The following is a 23328-nucleotide window of genomic DNA, read 5'->3' on the forward strand; positions in this document are numbered from 1 at the left end:
TGAAAAGCAGATGGGATCAATTTTAACAATATCCTTTATTTAATCCCAAATACCCACGTATGATCAAATATGTAATCAATATAAAATATATTAATAAACATTTTGTGTTCTTTTTTTCATATGAAGTCTCCAAAAACCCATTTTTGGGTTTACCCATTGTGTATTTTACATGTACATCACATCTCTGTATTTGCTACATTTTAAGTGCACATGTGGTCAGCAGCTCCTGTATTGGACAGACCAGATCTAGTGTATGCTGGGCCCTGGCTAGGTACACTCAGTGAATGTCTACCTCTGTGGCTAAAGATGAGGCTGAAGTATATCTACTCTTTGCTAGAGTCCCCATAACAAAATACAACAAATGGTGGCTTAAACAACAGAAACTTCTTTTCTCAGGATTCTGAAGTTCAAGATCAAGATGACAGGAGATTTTGTTTCTTCTGAGGCGTCTCTCCTTGGGTTGCAGGTGGTCACATTTCTCTGTGTCCTCATGTGATCTTTCCTCTGTGCTTACAAGTCAATGGTGTCTCTTTGTGCATCCAAATCTCTTCTTATAAGGACACCAGTCAGATTGGACGAAGGCCCATGCTAACAGTTTCACTGTAATTTAACCCCCTCTTTAAATAATCACTTCCAAATAGTCACATTCTAAGGCACTGGGTGTTAGGGCTTAAATATACAAATTTGAGGGGGACACGTTTCAGCTTGTACAGTCTGCAAGGTTGGGTAAGTATGACCCCATTGCTCAACAATAACGCACCATTGAGTATATGGCTGATCTCTGATCAATAAACTTACAATCAAAGTCATCAAAAGAGTTTAGAATTTTCCTCAGAAAACTTAAATGTGGGGTGCTGGGTGGCTCAGTCGGTTAAGCATCTGCCTTCAGCTCCAGTCATGGAGCTGGTCCAGTCATGGTCTCAGTCATGGTCTCAGGGTCCTGGGCTGGAGCCCCACATCACATCAGGCTTCCTGCTCTGCGGGGAGTCTGCTTCTCCTTCTCCTTCTGTTCCTCCTCCCCCACCCACCCCGCCCCACTTGTACTCCCTCTCTCTCTTTTTCTATCTGAAATAAAATCTTAAAAAAAGAAAAATATATAATTTGGTGTCCAAGGGAAAAATCTGTTGCACAAACAACATACCACTGTGTATTTTGAGAATTCACGACTGTGCACACATAAGTTACATAAGACTGGAAGTAGGAAAGAATAGTTCCCCATTTCTTTTTATAGACTATCCTGCTCCTCCCAAGGCACACCTGACAGGTGCTCTTTTGTATGACTTACGTAGTGCTGTTGTGGTTTGGAAATATCCTTCCTTCCATATCTAAATATCTAAGGTCTTTTCATTAATTTTTTATTTATTTGACAGAGAGAGAGAGAGAGAGCACAAGCATGAGGAGCACCAGGCAGAGGGAAAGGGAGAAGCAGGCTCCCCGCAGAGCAGGAGCTCAATGTGGGGCTCAGTCCCAAGACTCCGGGATCACGACCCAAGTTTAAGGCAGATGCCCAACCAACTGAGCCACCCAGGCACCCAAGTCTTTTCATTTTTAAAGCTACAGCTGAACACTACCTGCTTCTTACATTTTCCTTGACTGCTCTGTTTAAAGCAACCTTCCCTTCCTCTAATCTCTCATGCGTCTTCTTTTTTTTTTTAAAGATGTAAAGATTTATTTATTTATTCATGAGAGAGAGAGAGAGAAGCAGAGACACAGGAGGAGGGAGAAGCAGGCTCCATGCCTGGAGCCCGACGCGGGACTCAATCCCAGGACTCCAGGATCGCGCCCTGGGCCAAAGGCAGGCGCTAAACCGCTGAGCCACCCAGGGATCCCATGCGTCTTCTTCATAAGACTCTCCAGTTGGACAAAGGTTAAGTCCCAATTATAATTCATTATAATTTCTATTGCAGCAGCGCAGTGTTATGCTATGGCACAGACAGTGTCTGTTCATCGTAGATACCTAACAAGTGTTGATAAATATTTGTGGAAAGATTTGCTGAGAGAATATTTACTCTGAAGGTTCAAAATAATACCTCTTTAACTTGCTGCCAAAACTCCACCCTGGGGGATTCAGCCCTTGTGTTTCAGATGTTGTTAGAATCCATTAGCCATAGAATCTTTCAGGCGATCATATTTGGGTTGCAGGAGGAAGGAATAAAACAAGTAGGTCCAGGACATCTGAGAGAGGCAGGGAAGGAATGGAAAACAATAGAACTAAGATGCTTAACCAATTTTTTTCACTATATTGAGAGTGTACCCTGGTCAGAACAAAGACCCTATGAAAAAACGAACTATTGGAAATGACTCTTGTCTAATCCTACTGACTTGGCCTGGGCCTTGGCTTCTGTCTGTTTTATATCTGTAATTCTAGGTGCCAGGGGTGCAATTAGAGTTTAGCCCAACCACAGGGCATTGACCTAGGCCTGACATGTTCCCTAGCTGTTGCCTACTCAGGAGCCAGGCTAGATCCTTCTTTCTCTGCCTGCCACCTTGAGTCCTGCTCTCATCGTTAGAATTACTATCCACTCCATATCTGTCCCATTTAATGTGGTTGGGGTATTGTGATATAGTACAAAATATATATTTGGCCCCCAGTTCCTGGCACAGACTTCCTAAAACCCTCATAATTTCATGGGTGATAGAGGTGATAGAAGCATCTTTGGTTATAATATTTGGCCTTAATCCCTGGTTCCTGATAGAGCTTACAGAACCCTTGGCATCTTCAGAGTGATGGGTATCCCTTTTTATCCTAATGAGATGATTGGTGGCTTATGGCCCCTGGAGAGCTTCAGGGTGATCACCAGAAAGACCAAGGCATGCCTAGAGGATTAGAACTTTTATTTCAACTTCCTGACCTCCTGGAAGGGGAGAAAGGATGGAAATTGAATTGATCACTAATTGGCCAATGAGCTATCAAATCACCATATGTATGTAATGAAATCCCCATTTAAAAAAAAAAAAAAAAACATAAGCTCTGGGGTTTGGCGAGTTTCTGAGCCAGTAAATACAACCATGTACTGGGAAAGTAGAGTGCCCCAGTTCCACAGGACAAAAGCTCTTGAGCTCAGGATGCTTCTAGACTTTCCCTATGTACCTTTTCATCTGGCCATTCATCTATATCCATTGAAAATATCCTTACATAATCTTTTATATAAATATCCCTCATAATAAACTGATAAATGTGAGTAGAATGCTTTCTTGGGTCCTGGGAGCCATTCCAGCCAATTATTGAGTCTGAGGAAGGAGTTGTAGGAATGCTTATTTATTGTTGGTTGGTCAGAAGTAATGGTAGTCCAGGACTCTTGACTGGCATCTGAAATGGGGGTAGTCTTGTGGGACTGAGCCCTTACCTGTGGGATCTAATTCTAACTCCAGGTAATTAGTAACAAAGTTGTAGGACATCTGGCTGGTGTCTGGAATGTTGGACAATTGGTGTCCAATATTAGTGAAAGGGGAAATCCCACATATTTGGTACCAGAAGTGTTCAGCGTGAGTAGAAACAGACCATCGGAGTAGCCAGTCCTCCCATGTACCAGCCTGCAGCAAAAATAAGCCCATTATTCATGCTTATGCCTATTTGCAAGAACTACCTGCAGCATTCATTCTCTCTTCCTGCCCTCTGACCTTGTTCCCTAGATTTTAGATCCCTGACTCCATACTCTTGCTGTCAATATTGGTTTTGGCCTTGCACCTCAACTTACAGCTACTTGAGCAGCCGTGGCTCCCCATTTTGTTTAACTGCTTTGACACAAACAGTTTTGGATAATGGAAGCCCCATAGAAGCCTCAAATGCTATTTGGGTTCCTTCTACCACTTACTGCCCCACTTCCCAACATCAGGAAAGGAGAATTTGGACAACAATATGCTTTCCCATCCCCATCTCAGACTTTAACGCCTAATACTATGGACTGAATTGTCTTCCCCAAAATTCATATGTTGAAGCCCTAGCCTCTCCGCCATTGTGACTGTATTTAGAGATAGGGCCTATAAGGAGATAATTAAGGTTAAGTGTGATCATAAGAGTAGGGTCTTGATACAATAAGATTAGTGTCCTAATAAGAAGAGATACCAGAGTGCTCACACTAGCACACTTGCACTTACACAAGTGCACTCACTCTCTCTCCTCTCCTCTCTATTCCCCATCCACATCAGGTAAAGACATAGCAAGAAGGCAGCTGTCTACAAGAGAGAAAAAGAGCCCCTACCAGAAACTGAGTAGCAGACACCTTGCACTTGAACTTCAGCCTCCTGAACTATAAGAAAATCCATTTAAGCCTCCTACTCTACAGTATTTCATCACAGCAGCCTGAGCTGTGCGACTAAAACACCTCCCATCTACACTTCTTGCATGTCCAAACCATGGGATTGAAATTTCTTTTTTTAACATATGATATTTTTTAATCAGCAGTAAGGAATTATGATTATTAGAAACTTCAGTTTCAAATGACTTAAAACATGCCATAAACCCAGGGAGTTAATAAAGTATTTAGGTTATAAAAAGAGAAAATTTCTCAAATATTGACACTTGCCTGAATTAATCCTGATTTCATAATTTCCTCCTACATCGGACTACTGGCACCTATTCTCCGTGTTACAACATTCAGATGGACTCAACGATATATACACTGAATTAGTTATCTGCTGTTGTGTAATAGATTATCTGAAAATCAGTAGCTTAAAACAACAAATATTTCTTGTCTCTCAGTTTCTGTGTCAGGAATTCAGGAGCACCTTAGCTGGATGGTCCTAACTCAGGATTTGTCATGGGGTCACAGTAATGATGTTAGAAGAAACTGTAATTATCTGAAGGTTTAAAGATCCACTTTCAAGATGGCACACTCGGAGGCTCATGATGTGGACCTTTTCTTGTGGCATGACAGCTGGCTTCCCTCAGACCAAAGAAAAAAAAGTGATGGGGAAGTCACGAGATCTTTCTGACCTCGTCTCCAAAATAGCACACCATCACTTCTGCTTTATTCTATTCACCAGGGGTGAGTTTCCATGTCTAGCTCACACTAAAGGGGAGGAAAATTAGGCTTTACCTCTTGAAAGGAAGAGTGTGTGAACATATTTTAAAATCACTACATATTCATGATGCATTTCAGAAAACCACTCATATGATACACTATTAAATATTGCAGTAAACTATTATGAAACACCATAAGAAATGTGCTCAATGACTGCACATTCGCAAAGATATTTTACCATCCTCTGAAAAGGTGACAGGAAGAATTAATACTCTCACATTATTTTCTGTAAAATTGAAGGTTTTTCTTTTTCAAAAAAAATATTTTTTAATGTATTTTAGAGAGAGAGCGCACAGGGGTTGGGAGGGGCAGAAGGAAAAAGAATCTTAAGCTGATTCTGTGCTCAGCACGGAGCCCCATGCAGAGCTCGATCTCACAACTCTGAGATCACTAGCTGAGCCAAAATCAAGAGTCAGATGTTTAACCAACTGCATCACCCAGGGGCTCCTAAAATTGCAGGTATTTCTTTTTTAAAAAAATATTTTATTTATTTATTACAGACAGAGAGAGAGAGAGAGGCAGACACAGGCAGAGGGAGAAGCAGGCTCCATGCAGGGAGCCCGACTTGGGACTCGATCCTGGGTCTCCAGGATCACACCCCAGGCTGAAGGCGGCACTAAACCGCTGAGCCACCAGGGCTGCCCAGATTGCAGGTATTTCTATCATTCTTGTATTTTCACCATAATCTCTGCTCTGCCCATTCTATGGATTTTTTGTTAACCACAGCTCTGAGTAACAAAGCCTATCTTCACCAGTCCTGATACCACAGAGCCCACACTAATCAAGTTGGCTCCACATCCTCCCTTCTGTCCGTTCCTAAGCCCCTCTGCCCCAGCTCCCCCAATTTTTTTTTCCCCATCATCTGGACTTCTCTGCGCTATCCTTTGTATTGAACTTCCTTAGATATTATCACGTATTTACCTTTGATAAGCCTGGATTCATGAAATACTTTTTGGATTTTAAATCTTAATCTGTTAGCTGGCTGTCCCTACCATAAGCAGACTCAACGGAACAGATTCTTCTACAAGGATGTTACACTTATTCTCCTTACTTCAAAAATTAAGTCAATCAGCAGTCTGTACACCTATAGTACATCGGAGGAAACTATCTGGAGCTAATATTCCTTCTTAATATTGACAGACAGAATAAAGGCCATTAAAAGTTATTTATGTAATTTATAGACATCCAGAAATACATATTAGATCTCCTAAAAAGGTATTTAGCATATTAAAGCCTCTAGTCTTTAGTTTGATAACCTATCTTCCTTTAAACTATTCCTTTTTATTTTATTTATTTACGAGAGACACAGAGAGAGGCAGAGACCCAGGCAGAGGAAGAAGAAGGCTCCCTGCAGTGAGCCTGATGTGAGACTCGATCCCAGGATCCTGGGATCACAATCTGAATCAAAGGCAGACGCTCAACCACTGAGCCACCCAGGTGTCCCCCTTTTAACTATTCCTACACTTAACTGATCTGACTTGACGCTGAAGTCAAGAACATTTCCAAATCTGAAATGACAGGCTGTATTAGCTCAAGTTTTTGAAAAATGCTGGAGCCAATAAACTAATGGTATAATGGTGCAAAACGGAATCGAATCACCGATGGACAATGGGAAAAGCACCCAAAGGTAAGAACTCCAACAGAGGACATTTCTTCACTCCTGTCTTTTCAGGGGTTGTGTTCTCCTCCTCACAATCTCTCACCCAGGCACCCATCCTGGACACCAGTTATTCTCAAACTTAGGAACTTCAGAGCCACTTGGAGTGATTAGAACACACAGATCACACCGCATTCCCACCTGAGCTTCTGACACCCTACACCTGGGGAGAGATGGGGCAATCACAGCTCTCAACTGTGACTTGAATCACGTGACATCGATGCTGCTAATCCAAAAACCACACCTGGAGAACCAAGGCTGTACATGATTCCAATCTCAGGCCAGAACCACAGCTGCAAGAAATAGAATATTCTTTACCTTTCTGTAACTCAGCTAAAATTACATTTTAATCCCTCATTCTGCCAGGGTGGTGGAAACTTAATCGCTGTTCATTCAGGGTCCAACTTCTCCTTCCTCTGGATCCCACCTGTACTCGTTGTGCTAGGGTTACCATAATCAAGCACTCCAGACCGGTGGCTTAAACCATAGAAATTAATTTTCTCACAGTCCCAGAGGCTACGTAGTCTAAGATCAAAGTGGTGGCAGGTTTAGCTTCTTCTGAGGCCTCTCTCTGTGATCACAGATGGCCAACATCTCCCTGGGTCTCCGCCTATGAGTGTGCATCCCTGGTGTCTTTTCGTGTCCAAATCCCCCCTTCTGATAAGGACACAGCCATGATGGATTAGGGCCCTTCATTATAACTTAATCACCTCTTTAAAAGCCCTGTCTCCAAATACAGTTGCATTGTGAGGTAGTAGAGGTTAGGATGTCAGTGTATGAGTTTTGGCAGAAGGGTGGAGAGTCACAGTGCAGCCCAAAATCCAGGGAGTTTTCATGTCGTTAGTGCTGGAGGGGAGTAGCTGAACCCTCAGATCTCAGGGTGACCCTCTCTCAATGCTGGCCTCTCCTGAGATGCTCTCATTCCCTCCTGGGATTCCCTTCATCTTCAGGAATTAGCCCATTCAGGACTCATTTGATCCGTTCCCCATCGATGGCTGCGTGGCTGCTTGTGTGATGTGCTGGGCCACTGGTGGCACCGTGATGTGGCCTGAGGCCTTCCATCACTTCTATGTGCCTGTATGGCCTTCCAGAAATGATTCTAGTTCCTCTGTGCTGTGCTAAGCACAGGGGATCATGCTGAGGCTATCTCTGGCCTCTCCCACACACAACCTTGAGTCTCAAGCACCTGAACTTCAACCTGGGCCTGAGCCACAGGTCCACTCTCCTCCCCAGATCATACACCTCCTCTGAAGTCATGGCTTCCCCACCTTACCACAGGGCTTGCTGGGAAGGGGGGTGCGAGCAGTCAGGATGCCAAGTCCTCATCTCAGATGCCACATCTGAACTCTCATAACTTCCTCTCTCACAACCTTGAGTCCCACCCCCACCAGGCAAGAGAACCCCTTTCCTGCTCTTGTGGGCAAGAAGCTCTGCTTTGTCTCTACAGGTTCTCTCCCAAGCAGACTGTCTGTGCTTCAGTCATTTCCACTCTCCTGTGCTGCAGGCACTTTTTGAAACCCAAACTTGTTTGGGTTGAAACCAAACTTGAAACCCAAATTTGGACTGTCTTCTCCCTCCCATCTACCCATCCATTCTTCTGCCAAGAATTCCTCTTCTGATGCAAGACATGCAAAAGAACGAATTGCCCTGGGTGAGAGTGAGAAAAGGAAATACATCCATATTTCAGAACGTACCCTGCCATGGCTCCTTGCTGCTTTAGCTAGTGAAAGTGCACCAAACGGGCCACATGGCCTTGCACATGACCCCTCATTGGCAGATTAGGCTCTTGTACTGCCTCACCCATGGAGAAGTTAGAGTAAGACAGAACCACATTCTTTTCCCCTTGTCCCCACGGATGGACCAAGTGCCCTGCCACTGGCTAGTGCTGGCCTCAGAAGAGCAAATAATGGGCACATTAGCAGCAACAGCCCCTTCAGGCAGTGTTCTGAATAATCAAGTGTTTTTTTTCTCATCTTGAAGCTGTTAACAGAGATTCAATGCCCTGAAATTTCCAACTGTTGAAATTGGTTGAAAACACAGTATTGTCACATATTCTGGACTACATAAGAAGTAGGGGTCCCCTGGGGGGCTCAGTTGGTTAACCATCTGCTGTTGGCTCAGGTCATGATCTCGGGGTCCTGGGGTGAGGCTCCCTGCTCAGCAGGGAGTCAACTTCTCCCTCTCCCCCTGCCTCTCTTCATGCTCATGCTCTCTCTCTCTTTCTCAGATAAATAAATAAAATCTTTAAAGAAAAAAACAAAAGCAAATTTACTATTGGTTGTTAAATGTCTTATGGTATAGAATTGGCCAAGTTTTAGTATAGGTGGCCCCACAGGTTTTCTCCTATTTAATCAGAAGTGAAAGTTTGATTGGGTTTCTTGTGTCTTGTAACTACATCCTTTTTTTTCTGAAGAACAAAATACATATTTTGATATGAGTATAAATATACCTTTTCCCTAAAAGCAGAAGTCTAGTCTATTTAGGTAAAATAAGAGACTGTGGGAGTCTTGAAATACCTATGCATAGAAGCCACAGATAAGTGGTTGTGAAAAACCTCACAAAAGTGAGAATTTTGTATTAGAGTCACAAGTAAAACAAAATTATTATTTTCACTTTTGTGAAGTCTTAAGGGTTTTATTATTAACTTTCCACATCATACTTAAATATTTCATTACTTCAATAAAAATATAAGTAGTCTGAATTTTTAAGGTACTGTATGCTAAACTATTTTGCAAACTCTCATGTACTTTATAAATGTGAGTTCTTACTTTTATTATGCTCCATGAAAAACCCACAAAGGAAATAGAGAAAACCCGTTACACTCATGTTACATCCTGAATAACTCCAAGACTAAAGGTCTTGGTTATATTACAAGATCATCTCTTCTACTTCTGTGTAGAAATTTTTAAAAATCCTACCAACAACATCCTCTAATGTCCTTTTACAAAAATAGACTCAGATTTTCCTGATTACAATTTTTAAATTTAAGTCAAATTCAACATTAATTCTGTATTTACAATTTTTCCCCCTCATTTGGAATAAAAGTCCACAAGGGCCCCGCCAAAATGTGATGTCTCGGCTTTTTTATATCTCAAAAGTTCTGGGAGTTCATTTCACTTTGTATTAAACCATTTGTAGATTTGGCAGCAACAGTCCGCATGTTAAAGTACATGAATTTTCATTAAAACAATTCTTTCTCAAATAAATTTTCAAGTTTCAAAGAATTATTTTATTGACTTGCCTAAGTCAGTTAGGTCACCTGGTTTTAGCATTGTTTTTAGCACCCTCTGCTCTCTTTCTGAGAGGGTAACCAAAGGAGAAAATGATCTGCAAAAATCTGCTAATCCTGTTGGTCCCTCAAAAAAAAAAAAAAAAAAAAGAAGAGGAAGAAGAAGAAGAAGAAGAAGAAGAAGAAAAAGACTTCACAAAGTTGCCACCAATAAGCAAGGAAACATGCTCATTGTACACCCAACACCCATTCTTCCTCAGCTGCTTTTCTCCTAGGAAATTCATCACGCCGAATCCATGCAGACCATCCTCCTCCACGTCATACATCCAATGATTCATCTTTTCTTTTTTCTTCCTTCTTTCTTTTTTTGGACATGTCTTGGCGTAGTTATCCATTTTTGCCCTTGTATTGTGGTTATTACTGAACACGCCTTTCTCTCTCACTGGGTGATGAGCTCCTCATGCACCATAGCCAGATCCGATAGCACTCCCAGCACAGTGCCCTAAGAATATAAGAGATATATGTGTTGAAAGAATAAATGAGTAATTACTTGAAATTCTAGTACATATTCTATTAAGTAAAACACATGTAATATCAGTATGCATCATAATTAAGATGCAAAGAGGAAAGCGAATCATAAAAATTATACTACAAAAAAAATTATACTACAGTAGCTAATAAGCAAAAACATCTTTTAAAATATTTAGGAGACTTCTTTTGTTCAAACATGGATAATGTAAATTCTCATTAAGAGGCTGCTTCCTCATTGTTTTGTGATGAAATATGAGTGCAATTTCCTGTCCCTTCACTAGGGTCGGTTTCTCATCTTGGTGTTAAGTAGATTTATCCGGCTCCTCAACGGACAAGATCATCACCCCGAGAAACACGGGTAAGTGTAAGATTAAACAATACAATAAGATTTTTGTGTAGATAACATACTTTGGCGTGATTGTCAGTAATGTTCACAACCTTTTATTGAATTTAGGCTATATGAATGTGATAAAGCAGAACTTGAGAGAGAGAAATGAGGTTGACACATGGTTTCCTCTTCTCCGAGTAGAAATGTCAAAATTGCCATTTAGAAATAGGTAAAACTACCAATATTTAGAAGAGGCATATCCTTTTCAGGAAATATCATATTGGCAAATGGAATTAAGTGTTTGTGAAGAAATCTACCAGCTTCTGGCTATAGAGCCATCCCGTGCCATTTCCTCATTGGTACATTGGTCTCATGATACTTTTTATGTCATCAGAAATAATGTGAAATTTGAAAATAGCATTTCCAGTATTATTAAATAATAACTCTTACTTAACAAGTGGCTATCAGTGTCTGGCAGGTAGTAGTCTTAATAAACAGCTATTAAACTGAACAATGAAGGAAAGGCAAGTGTTTCCTATAACCTGTAGGAAAACATTTTATCTTTTGATCTTTGTCATCAATGACTTGTACTATTTTGAGGACCCAGTGAATATTTTTTAATACACTGAGAGTTATCTTCTTTTGGCATTTGGTAAAAATTCAAGTCAATATTAGAAACTTACCCAAATTTCTCAGCACTGGTTCTAAAAACAACATTGTTTAAAATTTATTAAGGCTGTAAAAATGATATCTGAAAAGATGTGTGAACAATAAGAACTATGGGTTTGATTAAAATCTCAGAAACAAAAAAAATCTCAGAGTCACACAAATTAATTCAACAACTATCATCTGCAGAGCTTGGTATCATATGTGAAATTTGCTGTACAAATTACACTCTGAGAACCCCTGGCGTCTCTGCTATGCTCTGGATAGACAGTCAGAGATGACCTCCTCTCAGGACACATAGGGGACAGCACAAGGACATCTACAGACTAGCAGTGTGTCATTCAAACATTACTATTATCTAATACATAGTGAAGTCCCCTCATGTGCCAGGAACTTTATGTGCGTCCTCATTTCACTGTCACGATAACTCTATAAAGTAGGTGTTAACTTTAGCTGTGAAAACCAGGAAGGATATTTTCACAGTTGAGGTATTCTCCCCAGACACGTGAGCCTAGTGATAGGTGGGACCAGTGCAGCCATCAGAGTAGAGTTCCGTCCTCAGTGACTTGTTCAGTACTTTGTGCATCTCAGACTTTTTTTCTAGTGTCGTTTTCTATCTTCACTTTTATCCTTTAGAGATCTCTTTAATGAGGATTTGGGGGGTAAATTTTCTCCGTGGAACTTTATCTTAAATTGTTCCTAATTTTGCTCCAGTTTTAACATTTAGTTCTGTTGTGTATATAATTATAAGATGACATAGATTTTCATGGTCATTTGGAAATAGAAACCCACTGTCTCCCGGTTTCTGTTATTCTCTCTGTGAAGTCTTTTGTCACTCTAAATTTCATTTTTTGTAGGCACTCCATTTTTTCTCTTTGGCCCCTTTTTTCTTAGTCTTAGATCAGCAGCTTCATTGCAGTGTGTCTAAGTGGATGTAGATTTTCATCTTTGTTTGTTTTTAAACCTATTTGAGATTTGCCAGGCTTCGTAAATCTGAGGATTCCATGTCCTTCATCCGTCCTAGACAGTTGTGAGTCATTCTCTCTCCAAACAATGCCGCTTCCCGGTTTTCTCTTTTCTGTTCCTTATGGAACTCCAGTTAAACATATGCTGACCTCTTCACTTTATCCTCCATGACTCTGTTTTTTTCCCATCTCCTTAATCTTCTGATGGTTTCATATTATTGCTTTAGATCTATCTTGCAGTATATTAATTTTCTCTTCAGCAGAAGCTAATCAGTGGGATACTCCCTGTGATTTTCTTTCATTTAAATGATTATGTTTTTTTTAAATTTCTGAACAGCTTACTTCAATCTTATTAAAAATATGACAATTTGTCTTTTGTGGTCTCTTGTTCCTCATTTATGTGTTGAAATTCCTTCCTTTATTTCTTATTAAACATACTTGTTTTGTGTTCTACCTCTATTGATTTTATCTCTAGAGCTTTTATGGATCTGCTATTCATCTTATCCATTTTTTAAAAAGATTTTATTTATTCAACAGAGAGAAAGAGCACAAGCTGAGGGAAGGCTGAGGGAGAGGGAGAAGGAGGCTCCCCGCTGAGCAGGGAGCCCAGCTCCAGGCTTAATCCCAGGACCCCAGGATCATGACCTGACTGAAGGTAGACATTTAACTGACTGAGCCACCCAGGTGCCCCCATCTTTCTCACTTTTGATAAATCTCAACGATAGTGGTTAATTTATGTGTGTATGTGTGTGTATGTTAATGGGCTTTTATTTGTTAGAATTCTGTGAGAATCCTTTTTTTATTTAATATATTCTTTTTTTTACATTTTTTAATTTAAATTCAATTTACCAACATATAGTATAACACCCAGTGCTCATCTCATAAAGTGCCCTCCTCAATGCCTCTCACCCAGTTACCCCATTCCCCCACCCACCTCCCCTTCGGCAACCCTTTGTTTGTTTCCCAGAGTTAGGAGTCTCTCATGATCTGTCTCCCTCTCTAATTTTTCCCGCTCAATTCCCCCTCCTTTCCCTTGTAATCCCTTCCACTATTTCTTATATTCCATGTATGAGTGAAATCATATGATGATTGTCTTTCTACTGACTTATTTCACTCAGCATAATACCTTCCAGTTCCATCCATGGTGAAGCAAATGGTGGGTATTCATCCTTTCTGATGGCTGAGTAATATTCCATTTTATATATAGATCACGTCTTCTTTATCCATTCATCTGTCGATGGACATCAAGTCTCCTTCCACAATTTGGCTATTGTGGACATTGCTGCTATCAACATTGGGGTGCAGGTGTCCTGGCATTTCACTGCATCTGTATCTTTGGGGTAAATCCCCAGGACTACAATTGCTAGGTCATAGGGTAGCTCTATTTTTAACTCTCTGAGGAACCTCCACACAGTTTTCCAGAGTGGCTGCACCAGTTCACATTCCCACCAACAGTGCAAGAGGGTCTCCACATCCTCTCCAACATTTGTTGTTGCCTATCTTGTTCATTGTCACCATTCTTACTGGTGTGAGGTTGTATCTCATTGTGGTTTTGATTTGTATTTCCCTGATGGTAAGTGATATGGAGCATTTTTTCATGTGCTTACTGGCCATGTGTATGTCATCTATGGAGAAATTTCTGTTCATGTCTTTTGCTCATTTCATGATTGGATTGTTTGTTTCTTGGATGTTGTTTGATAAGTTCTTTATAGATCTTGGATACTAGCCCTTTATCTGATATATCATTTGCAAATATCTTCTCCCATTCTGTATGTTGTCTTTTAGTTTTGTTGATTGTTTCTTTTGCAGTGCAGAAGCTTTTTGTCCTGATGAAGTCCCAATAGTTCATTTTTGCTTTTGTTTCCCTGGCCTTCATATATGTATCTAGCAAGAAGTTTCTAGGGCCGAGATCACAGAGGTTGCTGCCTGTGTTCTTCTCTAGGATTTTGATGGATTCTTGTCTCACATTTAGATCTTTCAACCATTCTGAGTTTATCTTTGTGTATGGCGAAAGAGAATGGTCCAGTTTCATTCTTCTGCACGTGGCTGTCCAATTTTCCTAACACCACTTATTGAAGAAACTATCCTTTTTCCAGTGGATATTCATTCCTGTTTTGTCGAATATTAGTTGACCATAGAGTTGAGTGTCCAGTTCTGGGTTCTCTATTCTGTTCCAGTGATCTATGTGTCTGTTTTTTGTGCCAGTACCATACTGTCTTGATGATCACAGCTTTGTAATACAGCTTGAAATCCGGCATTGTGATGCCCCAGGCATTAGTTTTCTTTTTCGATATTCCTCTGACTATTCGGGGTCTTTTAGTTGACACACAATGTTATATTAGTTTCCGGTGGACAACATAATGATTCGATAACTTATTCTATGCTTGCTGCAAGTATACCTACCCTCTGTCACCACTACACAATGCAATATAATTCCACTAACTCTATTCCTTATGCTGTACCTTTCATGCCCATGACTTATTCATTCCATTACCGGAAGCCTGTATCTCCTACTCTCCTTCACCCAGTTTGTTCATCCTCGTGCTCCATCCCTCCTGGCAACCATTTGTTTTTTCTCTGAGAATTCTTTGAAGCTTAGGTTGAGAGAACTTTCCTCAAGGGATGATTTGTATTTACTTCTAGGTGTCCATAATATTTGTTTTTTCATATAGCAAACTTTCATTTTTGGTGAATTCATTTTCATATTGTTTAAATTATTTATTATTTGTTTTGGTTTCTATGAATTTCCTTTTATATACGAGAAAAGAAGTTAAATCATATCTGTTCTTAGGAAGGCCTATATACTCCATCTGCAGGTAATATAGATGTTGGTTGGTTGTCAAGATTCTTTATATCTCATCCCACATAGCCACTGATGCCACTTTTTAACTTTTTATTTGCAACATAACATCCATGCAGAAAAATGCACATGTCTTAGATGTACAGCTTGATGAGTGTCTACAAACTGAACTTTATTAAACATGGAATCAACATTCATAGCAAAACCAGAACATTACCAATTCTCAGAAGTCCCTCTCATGCCCACTTTCAGTCATTGCTCAGCCCCTCCCTCAAGGTAACCACTATCTGACTTCTTTTTTTTCTCCTGACATTTAAATGTTTAACATGATACTCTATAACCAAATCATACAAGAATTTGTCCACCTAATGTCCAGCAAGCCAGTAAAAACTGTCACTGAGCTTTTGCAGTGAAGAGAGATAGGCTCTTTATTGGTGTGGCACTACCCAGGAGAATGGGAAGCTAATACTCTATAGTCCTGAACTCCCCAATGGCTTGCAAGTGAGAGCATTGAAGGGCAAAATTTAGGCAAGGGTCTCCTGAGGAAGTGGACATCATTGAGTGGAGGTCCATGAGGTAATGCAAGCAGAGATCTCCTGAGAAGGCAGATATTATTGAGTGGAGGGCCATGAAGTAATGCTAGAAGGTCTCCTGAGAAGGTGGACATTGTTGAGTGGGGGTACATGGAGTCATGCTAGCAGAGGTCTCCTGAGAAGATGGACACTGTTGAATGGAGGCTCATGAGGTCATGCTAACAGGTGCTCTGATTCTGCTTCATCTGGCCCCCTGAAGTGTTTTCCATTTCAAGAGCCTTAGATTCTGAAAAATATGTTTATTCTTTCTGTGAGAGATTGTATTGGGTACATTTGGTAATTATATTTTTAAGGTAGTGTTGATTAACTACTTGTAAGCTAGTGGGGTTACATTCCTACAGGTTCCCTAGTCTGTCTAGCCATGACTGGTGTGGTATAACCTCTAGGGTTCATTCTTGCATCTGAACTGACAAGATGGATTCTGGCTTCAACTCCACATGATTTTGGCAACAATGTAGAAGTATCATGCTACATATATCTCAATCTCACAATTGGTCTTATTTATGTTTTTTTCCTTACTACATTATTGAGTGGTGAAAGATGATATTAATTTCAACTTTGAAATAATTCACAGAGGATTTCTGAATTCAACAATAGATTTCAAAACTCAGCTTCATGACTCTTAAGAACTAGGGGATTGTTTGGAGTGTGGTAGCAGGGTATTTGCTCCTTTTAGCCGTCTACTTCTCAAATCAAGGGCAGGAAAAATAAAAACCTAAGTAAATCTGCTACATTATCCACTTTGGAAAAGAAACACTTGAAATCTATAGGCTCATAATGTATCATTACTAAGAGGGAGGACATGATGTGAGATAATTTTTATAAGTTTATTTGAAGCCCCTGTAGTATAATACAATATGAATGTTATGTTTTCTAGAAAACATGAGGTCACTTCCTAATTTACATAAATTATTATTCATAAATTATTTTCTTTAATTAGATCTGTTATTTATGGCTAGAAGACTTGTACTAATCTATTGGTGCTACTATTTCAGTAGAAAATAGAACGTATTCTATTCTTTCTCAATAAAGCTTGTCTGCATTGCTGCAAAAATACATCAGCTTTCTAGGGCTTTTTATGTCAAAAGCAAAAGGCAAAATAGTTAAGAGTCAAGAGGCTTTATTTAGCATTCCAACCTAGGATTGTGGCTAAATTCTACCAAAGATTATATAGGTATTTGGGGGCTAATGGCTTAATATGTGGCTCAATTCTTTGCTTGTAATAGAAGATTATAATAAGTCCTTGTTTCTGTAGATTGTCTCTGTTTGTTTATGGTCTATGTTACCTTTGGGCTCTCTCTTCACTTATGGGATCCCCTTTAATATTTCTTGCAAGGCTGGTTTAGTGGTCACATATTGTTTTAGTTTTGTTTGTTTGTTTGTTTGTTTGTTTGTTTGTTTTAGAAGATTTTTATCTCTCCTTCCATTTTGAATGACAGCCTTGCTGAATAAAGTATTCTTGCCTGCATGTTTTTCTCTTAGTACAATGAATATATCATGCCAGCCCTTTCTGGCCTGCCAGGTCTTTGTGGATAGGTCTGTTACCAGTCTAATGTGTCTACTCCTGTAGGTTAAGAACCTCTTGTCTTGATCTGCTTTCAAGATTTTCTCTTTATCTCTGAAACTTGCAGTCTTCCCTATTATATGTCAGGGTGTTGATCTATTTTTATTGATTTTTGGAGGGGTCCTCTCTACTTCTTGGACTTGAATGCTTGTTTCCTTCCCCAGATTAGGGAAATTCTCAGTTATAATTTGCTCAAATATACTTTCTGCTCCTCTCTCTCTCTTCTTTCTCAAGGACCCCAATAATTCTAATATTATTTTGTTTTATGGTACAGCTGACTTTTCATGGCTACCCCAAAGATACCAATGTAGTGATCCTAAGGGACACCTGCACACCAATGTTCATAGCCAAACTGTGAAAAGAGCCAAGATGTCTATTGATAGATGAATGGTTAAAGATGTAATATATATATATATATATATTACACACACACACACACAATGGAATATTACTCAGCCATCAGAAAGGAAAAATACTTACCATTTATGTCAATGTGGTTGGAACTGGAGGGTATAATGCTGAGTGAAATAAGTAAATCAGAGAAAGACAATTATATGGTATCACTCATATGTGGAATATAAGAAACAGTGCAGAGAGTCATAGAATAAGGGAAGGAAAACTGAATAGGAAGCCATCAGAGAGGGAGAAAAACCATGAGAAACTCTTAACTATAGGAAACAAACTGAGAGTTCTTGGAAGGGAGGTGGAGGGGGGTGGATAGGGTAACTGGGTGATGAGCATTAAGGAGGGCATGTAATGTGATGACCACTGGGTATTATACACAACTGATAAATCATTGCATACTACATCTGAAACTAATGTTGTACTATGTGTTGGCTAATTGAATTTAAATAAAATTTTAAAAAATAAGCTTATAATAAATAGCACAGAATTAATAATACATAATTAATACATAAATTATAATACATAATACATAAATTAAAACAAGTATGCATGTCATTTAATATGGTGCCTAGCACATAGAAAGCCTTTAATAAATGGACTGCTACTCTGATTTCTTACAGAATAGATTAACTTTACCTCCTTTTTAATCAGATAGTGTATATTCTTTTGTGACTGCCTTTTCTATTGGCCCACATTATGTTTCAGAGCTTCAAGTGTGTTCTTGTACACAGCAATAATTTTTTCATTTTCAAAGATGTACAGATTTCAATTGTGTCAACATGTCACAATTTACTTATCTATTCTATTGCAGGTGGTCATTCCACTTGGGAAATACTACAAATAATGCTACTGTCAATATTCTATTTCTACCACATGTCTTTAGGGAAGCATATGTATGTATTTCTGTTGATCATATACCTGGAAGTGGCATTACTGAACCACATGGTATATACATAAATGTCAAAACAATTTTCCATTCAACAGTATATAAGAGTCTCTGGTGCTCTACATCCTCACCACAGCTTGGCATTTTCTGTCTTTTTCATTTTATTTATTCTGGTGGGTGTGTACTTGTGTCTCATTGTGGTTTTAGTTTATTTCCTTGATGACTGATAAAGTGGAGCACATAGATCAGTACTAGTTTGTAGCTGGCCTGCAGCTTGCAGAACTAAACTAAGAGTATAGACTCAGGCCCCATTCCTAAGTGAGGACCAGCCAAAGGCCATGAACACTCAGGGATTTTCGTCATAGCTCCTCACAGAAGCAAAGCTGAGACAGGGAACTTGCCAACTTTCCCCTGCTGTCTACAAGTAGCTGTCCAGTTTGTTGTTTTATTATGTTTATTTTCTAGTTCACCTTTGTCATGAGGGCAAAGGCTCTAGCATTCACACACATTTGGGATGGCTGCGAATCACTTTCTGCCTGTGAGAGTTTGTGCTCTGTCTCTAGCTTCTCTGCATTAGAGGCTCTAATCAGTTCTTCTGATCCACATAGGCCTTCAGGACATCCAGAGTTTTCTGCTCACTTATGCTCCTGATCTCAGCTCCCACTTCTTTTTTTTTCCATAACAATTTTTGCCCCTCTCTGGAAGTTTCACCTTTTGACTTAAAACGTTGTTTTTTCACATTTTGTTCCTATTTCTAGGTGTGGCAAAACAAGAAGATTTCAGGAATTTTCGTTCTCCACTTTGTTTTAAGAATGACATATAAATAGGTACTCTGAATATGGTTTATTGTGCTAGCAGAACCCTCGTGACTTGTGGTGGCAAGGCCTCTGCTGTTCTCAGGGCCCACTGATACTTGGAAAGAATTTTGGTGTCATTGAGGCCCCATATCACACAAGAAGGCCAATCTTCCTTTCCTTCCATAGTGACTCTACAAAGTGTTCTGTGAAGCTCCCCATCACATAAATCATCCAAAGCACTAATAGGCCTCACTAGCAAAGGAAAATAGACAGAAGTGTTTCTCTACTCCACTCTGAAGAGAAGAGTGGGGTCTCTGTTCCTATGAGAATCCATAACATCAGACCTTTAGAAAGAAACTAAGCTAATAGACTATTGGGTACAAAGGTAGACACAGATGATGAGAACATTCTGCCCTCTTTTTCACAAAAGTATGAGGAAAAAAAAGTACCCACACAAAGGAAGTAAAGGGAAAACATAAGAGGCAGCATTGTCTAATTATTTATAAGATTGAGCAAGCCACTATATTTTGAAATATTTCACTTTATTACATTTCTTGTGACAATATCTTCTTAGCTGATAAGCTAACATTGAAAATGCTTCATACCTAGGCTGCATGCGAAATTAAACATTTGAAATCATATACCTATATGGTTCACCATGGCTCAAAAGCATCTACTGATTACAAACAAATCACTACATTTGCCATTTTTATTAGCTCCAAAAGCAACATTGTAACTTTAGTTTTGTGATCAGGTCCAGTGAGAAATAGAGTTGTCTCTAATCTATTACCCTGTGGATAATTCTTGTTTGAAACAGAGAAAAAATTCTCAGCCTGATTTCATTCACCAAAGTCAACTAAATAATTTCCCTTTTTAAACAACTTCGTTGTAATTTAATACATTTTTGATAACTTCAAGAAATGAAATAAAAGAAGGTTGTTTCAAAATCATGATGCATCTGCTAAACATCTAAACAATTCTAGTTCATCTTTCATTACAGGAACAAAGGCATTTAAAAAAGAGATGTTAATATCTGTGAAAACAAAGTCGTCTGTATTCACGTGTACACCAGTCTCCTGAATTTTGTGAAGGAAAAACAAAATGCGGACAACACTCTGTGGACCCTGAGGGATGACCCAGTTAGTCCCTGAGAGTTCTTCATCAGCATTCTGTGATAATAGAATGTGGACTTCTGCTCGTTAAAATCCACTGACCATTGAGGCTAACTGCCAGGAGACTGGATTCTGACTTCCAACCATTGGTATCTTTGTGAAAATCGGTCTACATCCACCCTTTAAAAGCACTGATGAATCAGTCAGAACTTTTGAAAGCAAAGAAAAATTGACAAATTTTAGTAAAACAAAGGAGTTGTTAAATACAAACTAGAAGGAGGCAAGACTTAACTTACAATTTACCCTCTAAGAACAAATGTAGTTGCCACGTTAATAGGAAAAAATGAACAGCACGTGTATTGAAGAACAACACTACCTGGATCACTACTTGTTTCCAGTCGTTTACATCTTTGTGGTCATAGCCAGTGTTCCAGCCAACATCGGGTCTCTGTGTGTGTCTTTTCTGCAAGCAAAGAAGGAGAATGAACTAGGAATTTACCTCTTCAGTTTATCACTATCAGATCTGCTCTACACGTTAACTCTCCCTCTATGGATTGATTACACTTTGAATAACGACAACTGGACTTTCTCTCCTGCCTTGTGCAAGAGCAGTGCTTTCTTCATGTACATGAACTTTTACAGCAGCACAGCGTTCCTCACCTGTATCGCCATTGATCGGTACTTAGCGGTGGTCCACCCTTTGAAGTTTTCTTTTGTAAGAACAAGAAGGTTTGCATTCGTGGTCAGCCTGTCCATCTGGGTATTGGAAACCATGTTCAATGGCGTCATTCTGTGGGAAGATGAAACAGCTATAGAATATTGTGACGCCAAAAAGTCTAATTTTACTTTATGCTATGACAAATACCCCCTAGAGAAGTGGCAAATCAGTTTGAACTTGTTTAGGACATGTACAGGCTATGCAATACCATTGGTCATTATAATGATTTGCAACCAGAAAGTCTACCAAGCTGTGCAGCATAATCAAGCCACGGAAGACGGTGAAAAGAAGAGAATCATAAAACTGCTTATGAGTATCACATTGACTTTTGTCTTGTGTTTTACTCCGTTTCATGTGATGCTGCTGATTCGCAGCATCTTAGAGCATGATGTGGACTTCAATGAACATATCTTTGACCACAACAAGTCTGGGAGGCAGACTTACAAAATGTACAGAATCACAGTTGCATTAACAAGTTTAAATTGTGTGGCAGATCCAATTCTGTACTGTTTTGTAACTGAAACAGGAAGATCTGATATGTGGAATATACTAAAATTCTGTACTGGGAAGCTTAATAACTCACAAGGACAAAGAAAAAGGATACTTTCTATGTCTACAAGAGATACCATGCAATTAGACATCTTGGAGTAGGAGCAAATAATGTTTATAAGGTACACAGTAGCGTATCATCAAGATGATATTTTGAAGAGGAAATCAAACATGGGAGAGGACTAAGTGTTCCAACTGAGTATTTTAATCTTTTAGAAGCATGGTGTATAGTTCCCTGACTTTTGTTAAATTGAATATTAAACAAAGTTTAATATAATCCTAATGACTCAAGATCATTATTATCGATAGCAAATCTTTTTTTTTTTAATCTATGCTATAACCTTTCAGAAGTTAGTAGATGTACAGAACTCCGTGTCCTTAAATCAGTGAGATTTGTGTCTGGTTTTCATGATTTTTGTCACTCTTTCTATGGATTTCAGACCATCAACTATCACTTTTCCCAAAAGTAGTTACCTATCTCCAACAACCCCAACTCCTAAATATCGCTTCTAATCTTCTCATTAGGTAACAAAAATTTATTAAGCCCCCTCTATGTACTAAGCTTTGTGTTAAGTACTGGGGTTACAAAAGAAATGGTCTCATGAAGTCAGATGAAGCTTACATCAGTTTGGAAACCTAGTCATTGGGCTTGTAAGGCTTTTTATAAAGAAAGTAAATAGGAGTCTGAAGGCCTCTTCCATGATATAAAGCTATGGGCTACGTGAATGTTCTTTCAGCTACTCAGAGACATTCTTTAGTTTCTTCAAAATCATAATTTTTTTTAAAAATTTACAGTTGAGTACAACATAGCTAAAGTTACCAGAAGCTTAATGTTTAGACAAAAAGCTATATTAAAGACAACAAAGACACATATTCTATTAAATCTTAGAGTCAGAGACTTCTTTTTGGACTTAACATATTTAGAGAATGTTGATATAATGCATTCTTTTATGTTTATAATTACTTGTAGAAATTACTCTGCCTAGTTTTAAGTAGGCATTCATTAGATAAATGTTTTTGTGAACCAAAGTATTTTTCCAGATTAAAAAAAAATTTTTTTATAATGCACTTCTCCTTATTTCTCTTTCCTGTCTGTTTCTTATCTGTTCCTTCTACTCCCCCTCCCTGCAAAATGATCTGATAGCAAATGTCCTGGTACCATTTGGTGCCCTCACATTAGAAAACAAACATCCTGGGAACAAGAAAGACTGTATCTTTTCAGTAATAAATTTATAGACACACACTGAAAAACCAGTGAGTGCACAAACAGACTAAATTTTCTATTACACTTTTTTGTGATGGTTTGGGTACACAAGAGAAAACCACCTTGCTTTGAGGTCATGTGTATACCCTGTTCTTTGTATTTTTATGATCATAAAATTTTTGGAGACTTAGTAGATTCTGTTTTGTCACACTGAGATACATTTACGTATGCTTAAAGGCTAAAGATATGCCATTAAAATGAAGAGTAATTAAAACAGTTTAGGCCGTTTGATTAATTATT

The 23328-nt window shown here is 39.1% G+C and overlaps 1 protein-coding gene across 22 annotated transcripts in view; it reads left to right on the plus strand.

The window, feature by feature from the left end:
• GPR65 (G protein-coupled receptor 65) overlaps positions 1–23328 on the plus strand; it is a 63834-nt gene that overhangs the window by 4243 nt on the left and 36263 nt on the right. For 13 of the 22 annotated variants that reach the window (XR_013386696.1, XR_013386693.1, XR_013386694.1 and 10 more), the window contains exons 2-5: positions 1659–1867; positions 4703–4988; positions 5525–5677; positions 10723–10799. Coding sequence is in view for 7 of the 22 variants with exons in the window: in XM_077910270.1 (XP_077766396.1) it covers positions 20901–21926 (1026 nt within the window). In the remaining 15 variants the exon portion in view is untranslated. Of the gene's footprint in view, positions 1–1658; positions 1868–4702; positions 4989–5524; positions 5678–6327; positions 6652–10722; positions 10800–12937; positions 13085–20445; positions 22102–23328 lie in introns of those variants that run through there. The other 9 variants (XM_077910271.1, XM_077910268.1, XM_077910269.1 and 6 more) reach the window with 7 other exon arrangements.

The sequence above is a fragment of the Canis aureus genome, chromosome 9 (assembly GCF_053574225.1).
Source record: "Canis aureus isolate CA01 chromosome 9, VMU_Caureus_v.1.0, whole genome shotgun sequence".
NCBI classification, from domain to species: Eukaryota; Metazoa; Chordata; class Mammalia; order Carnivora; family Canidae; genus Canis; species Canis aureus.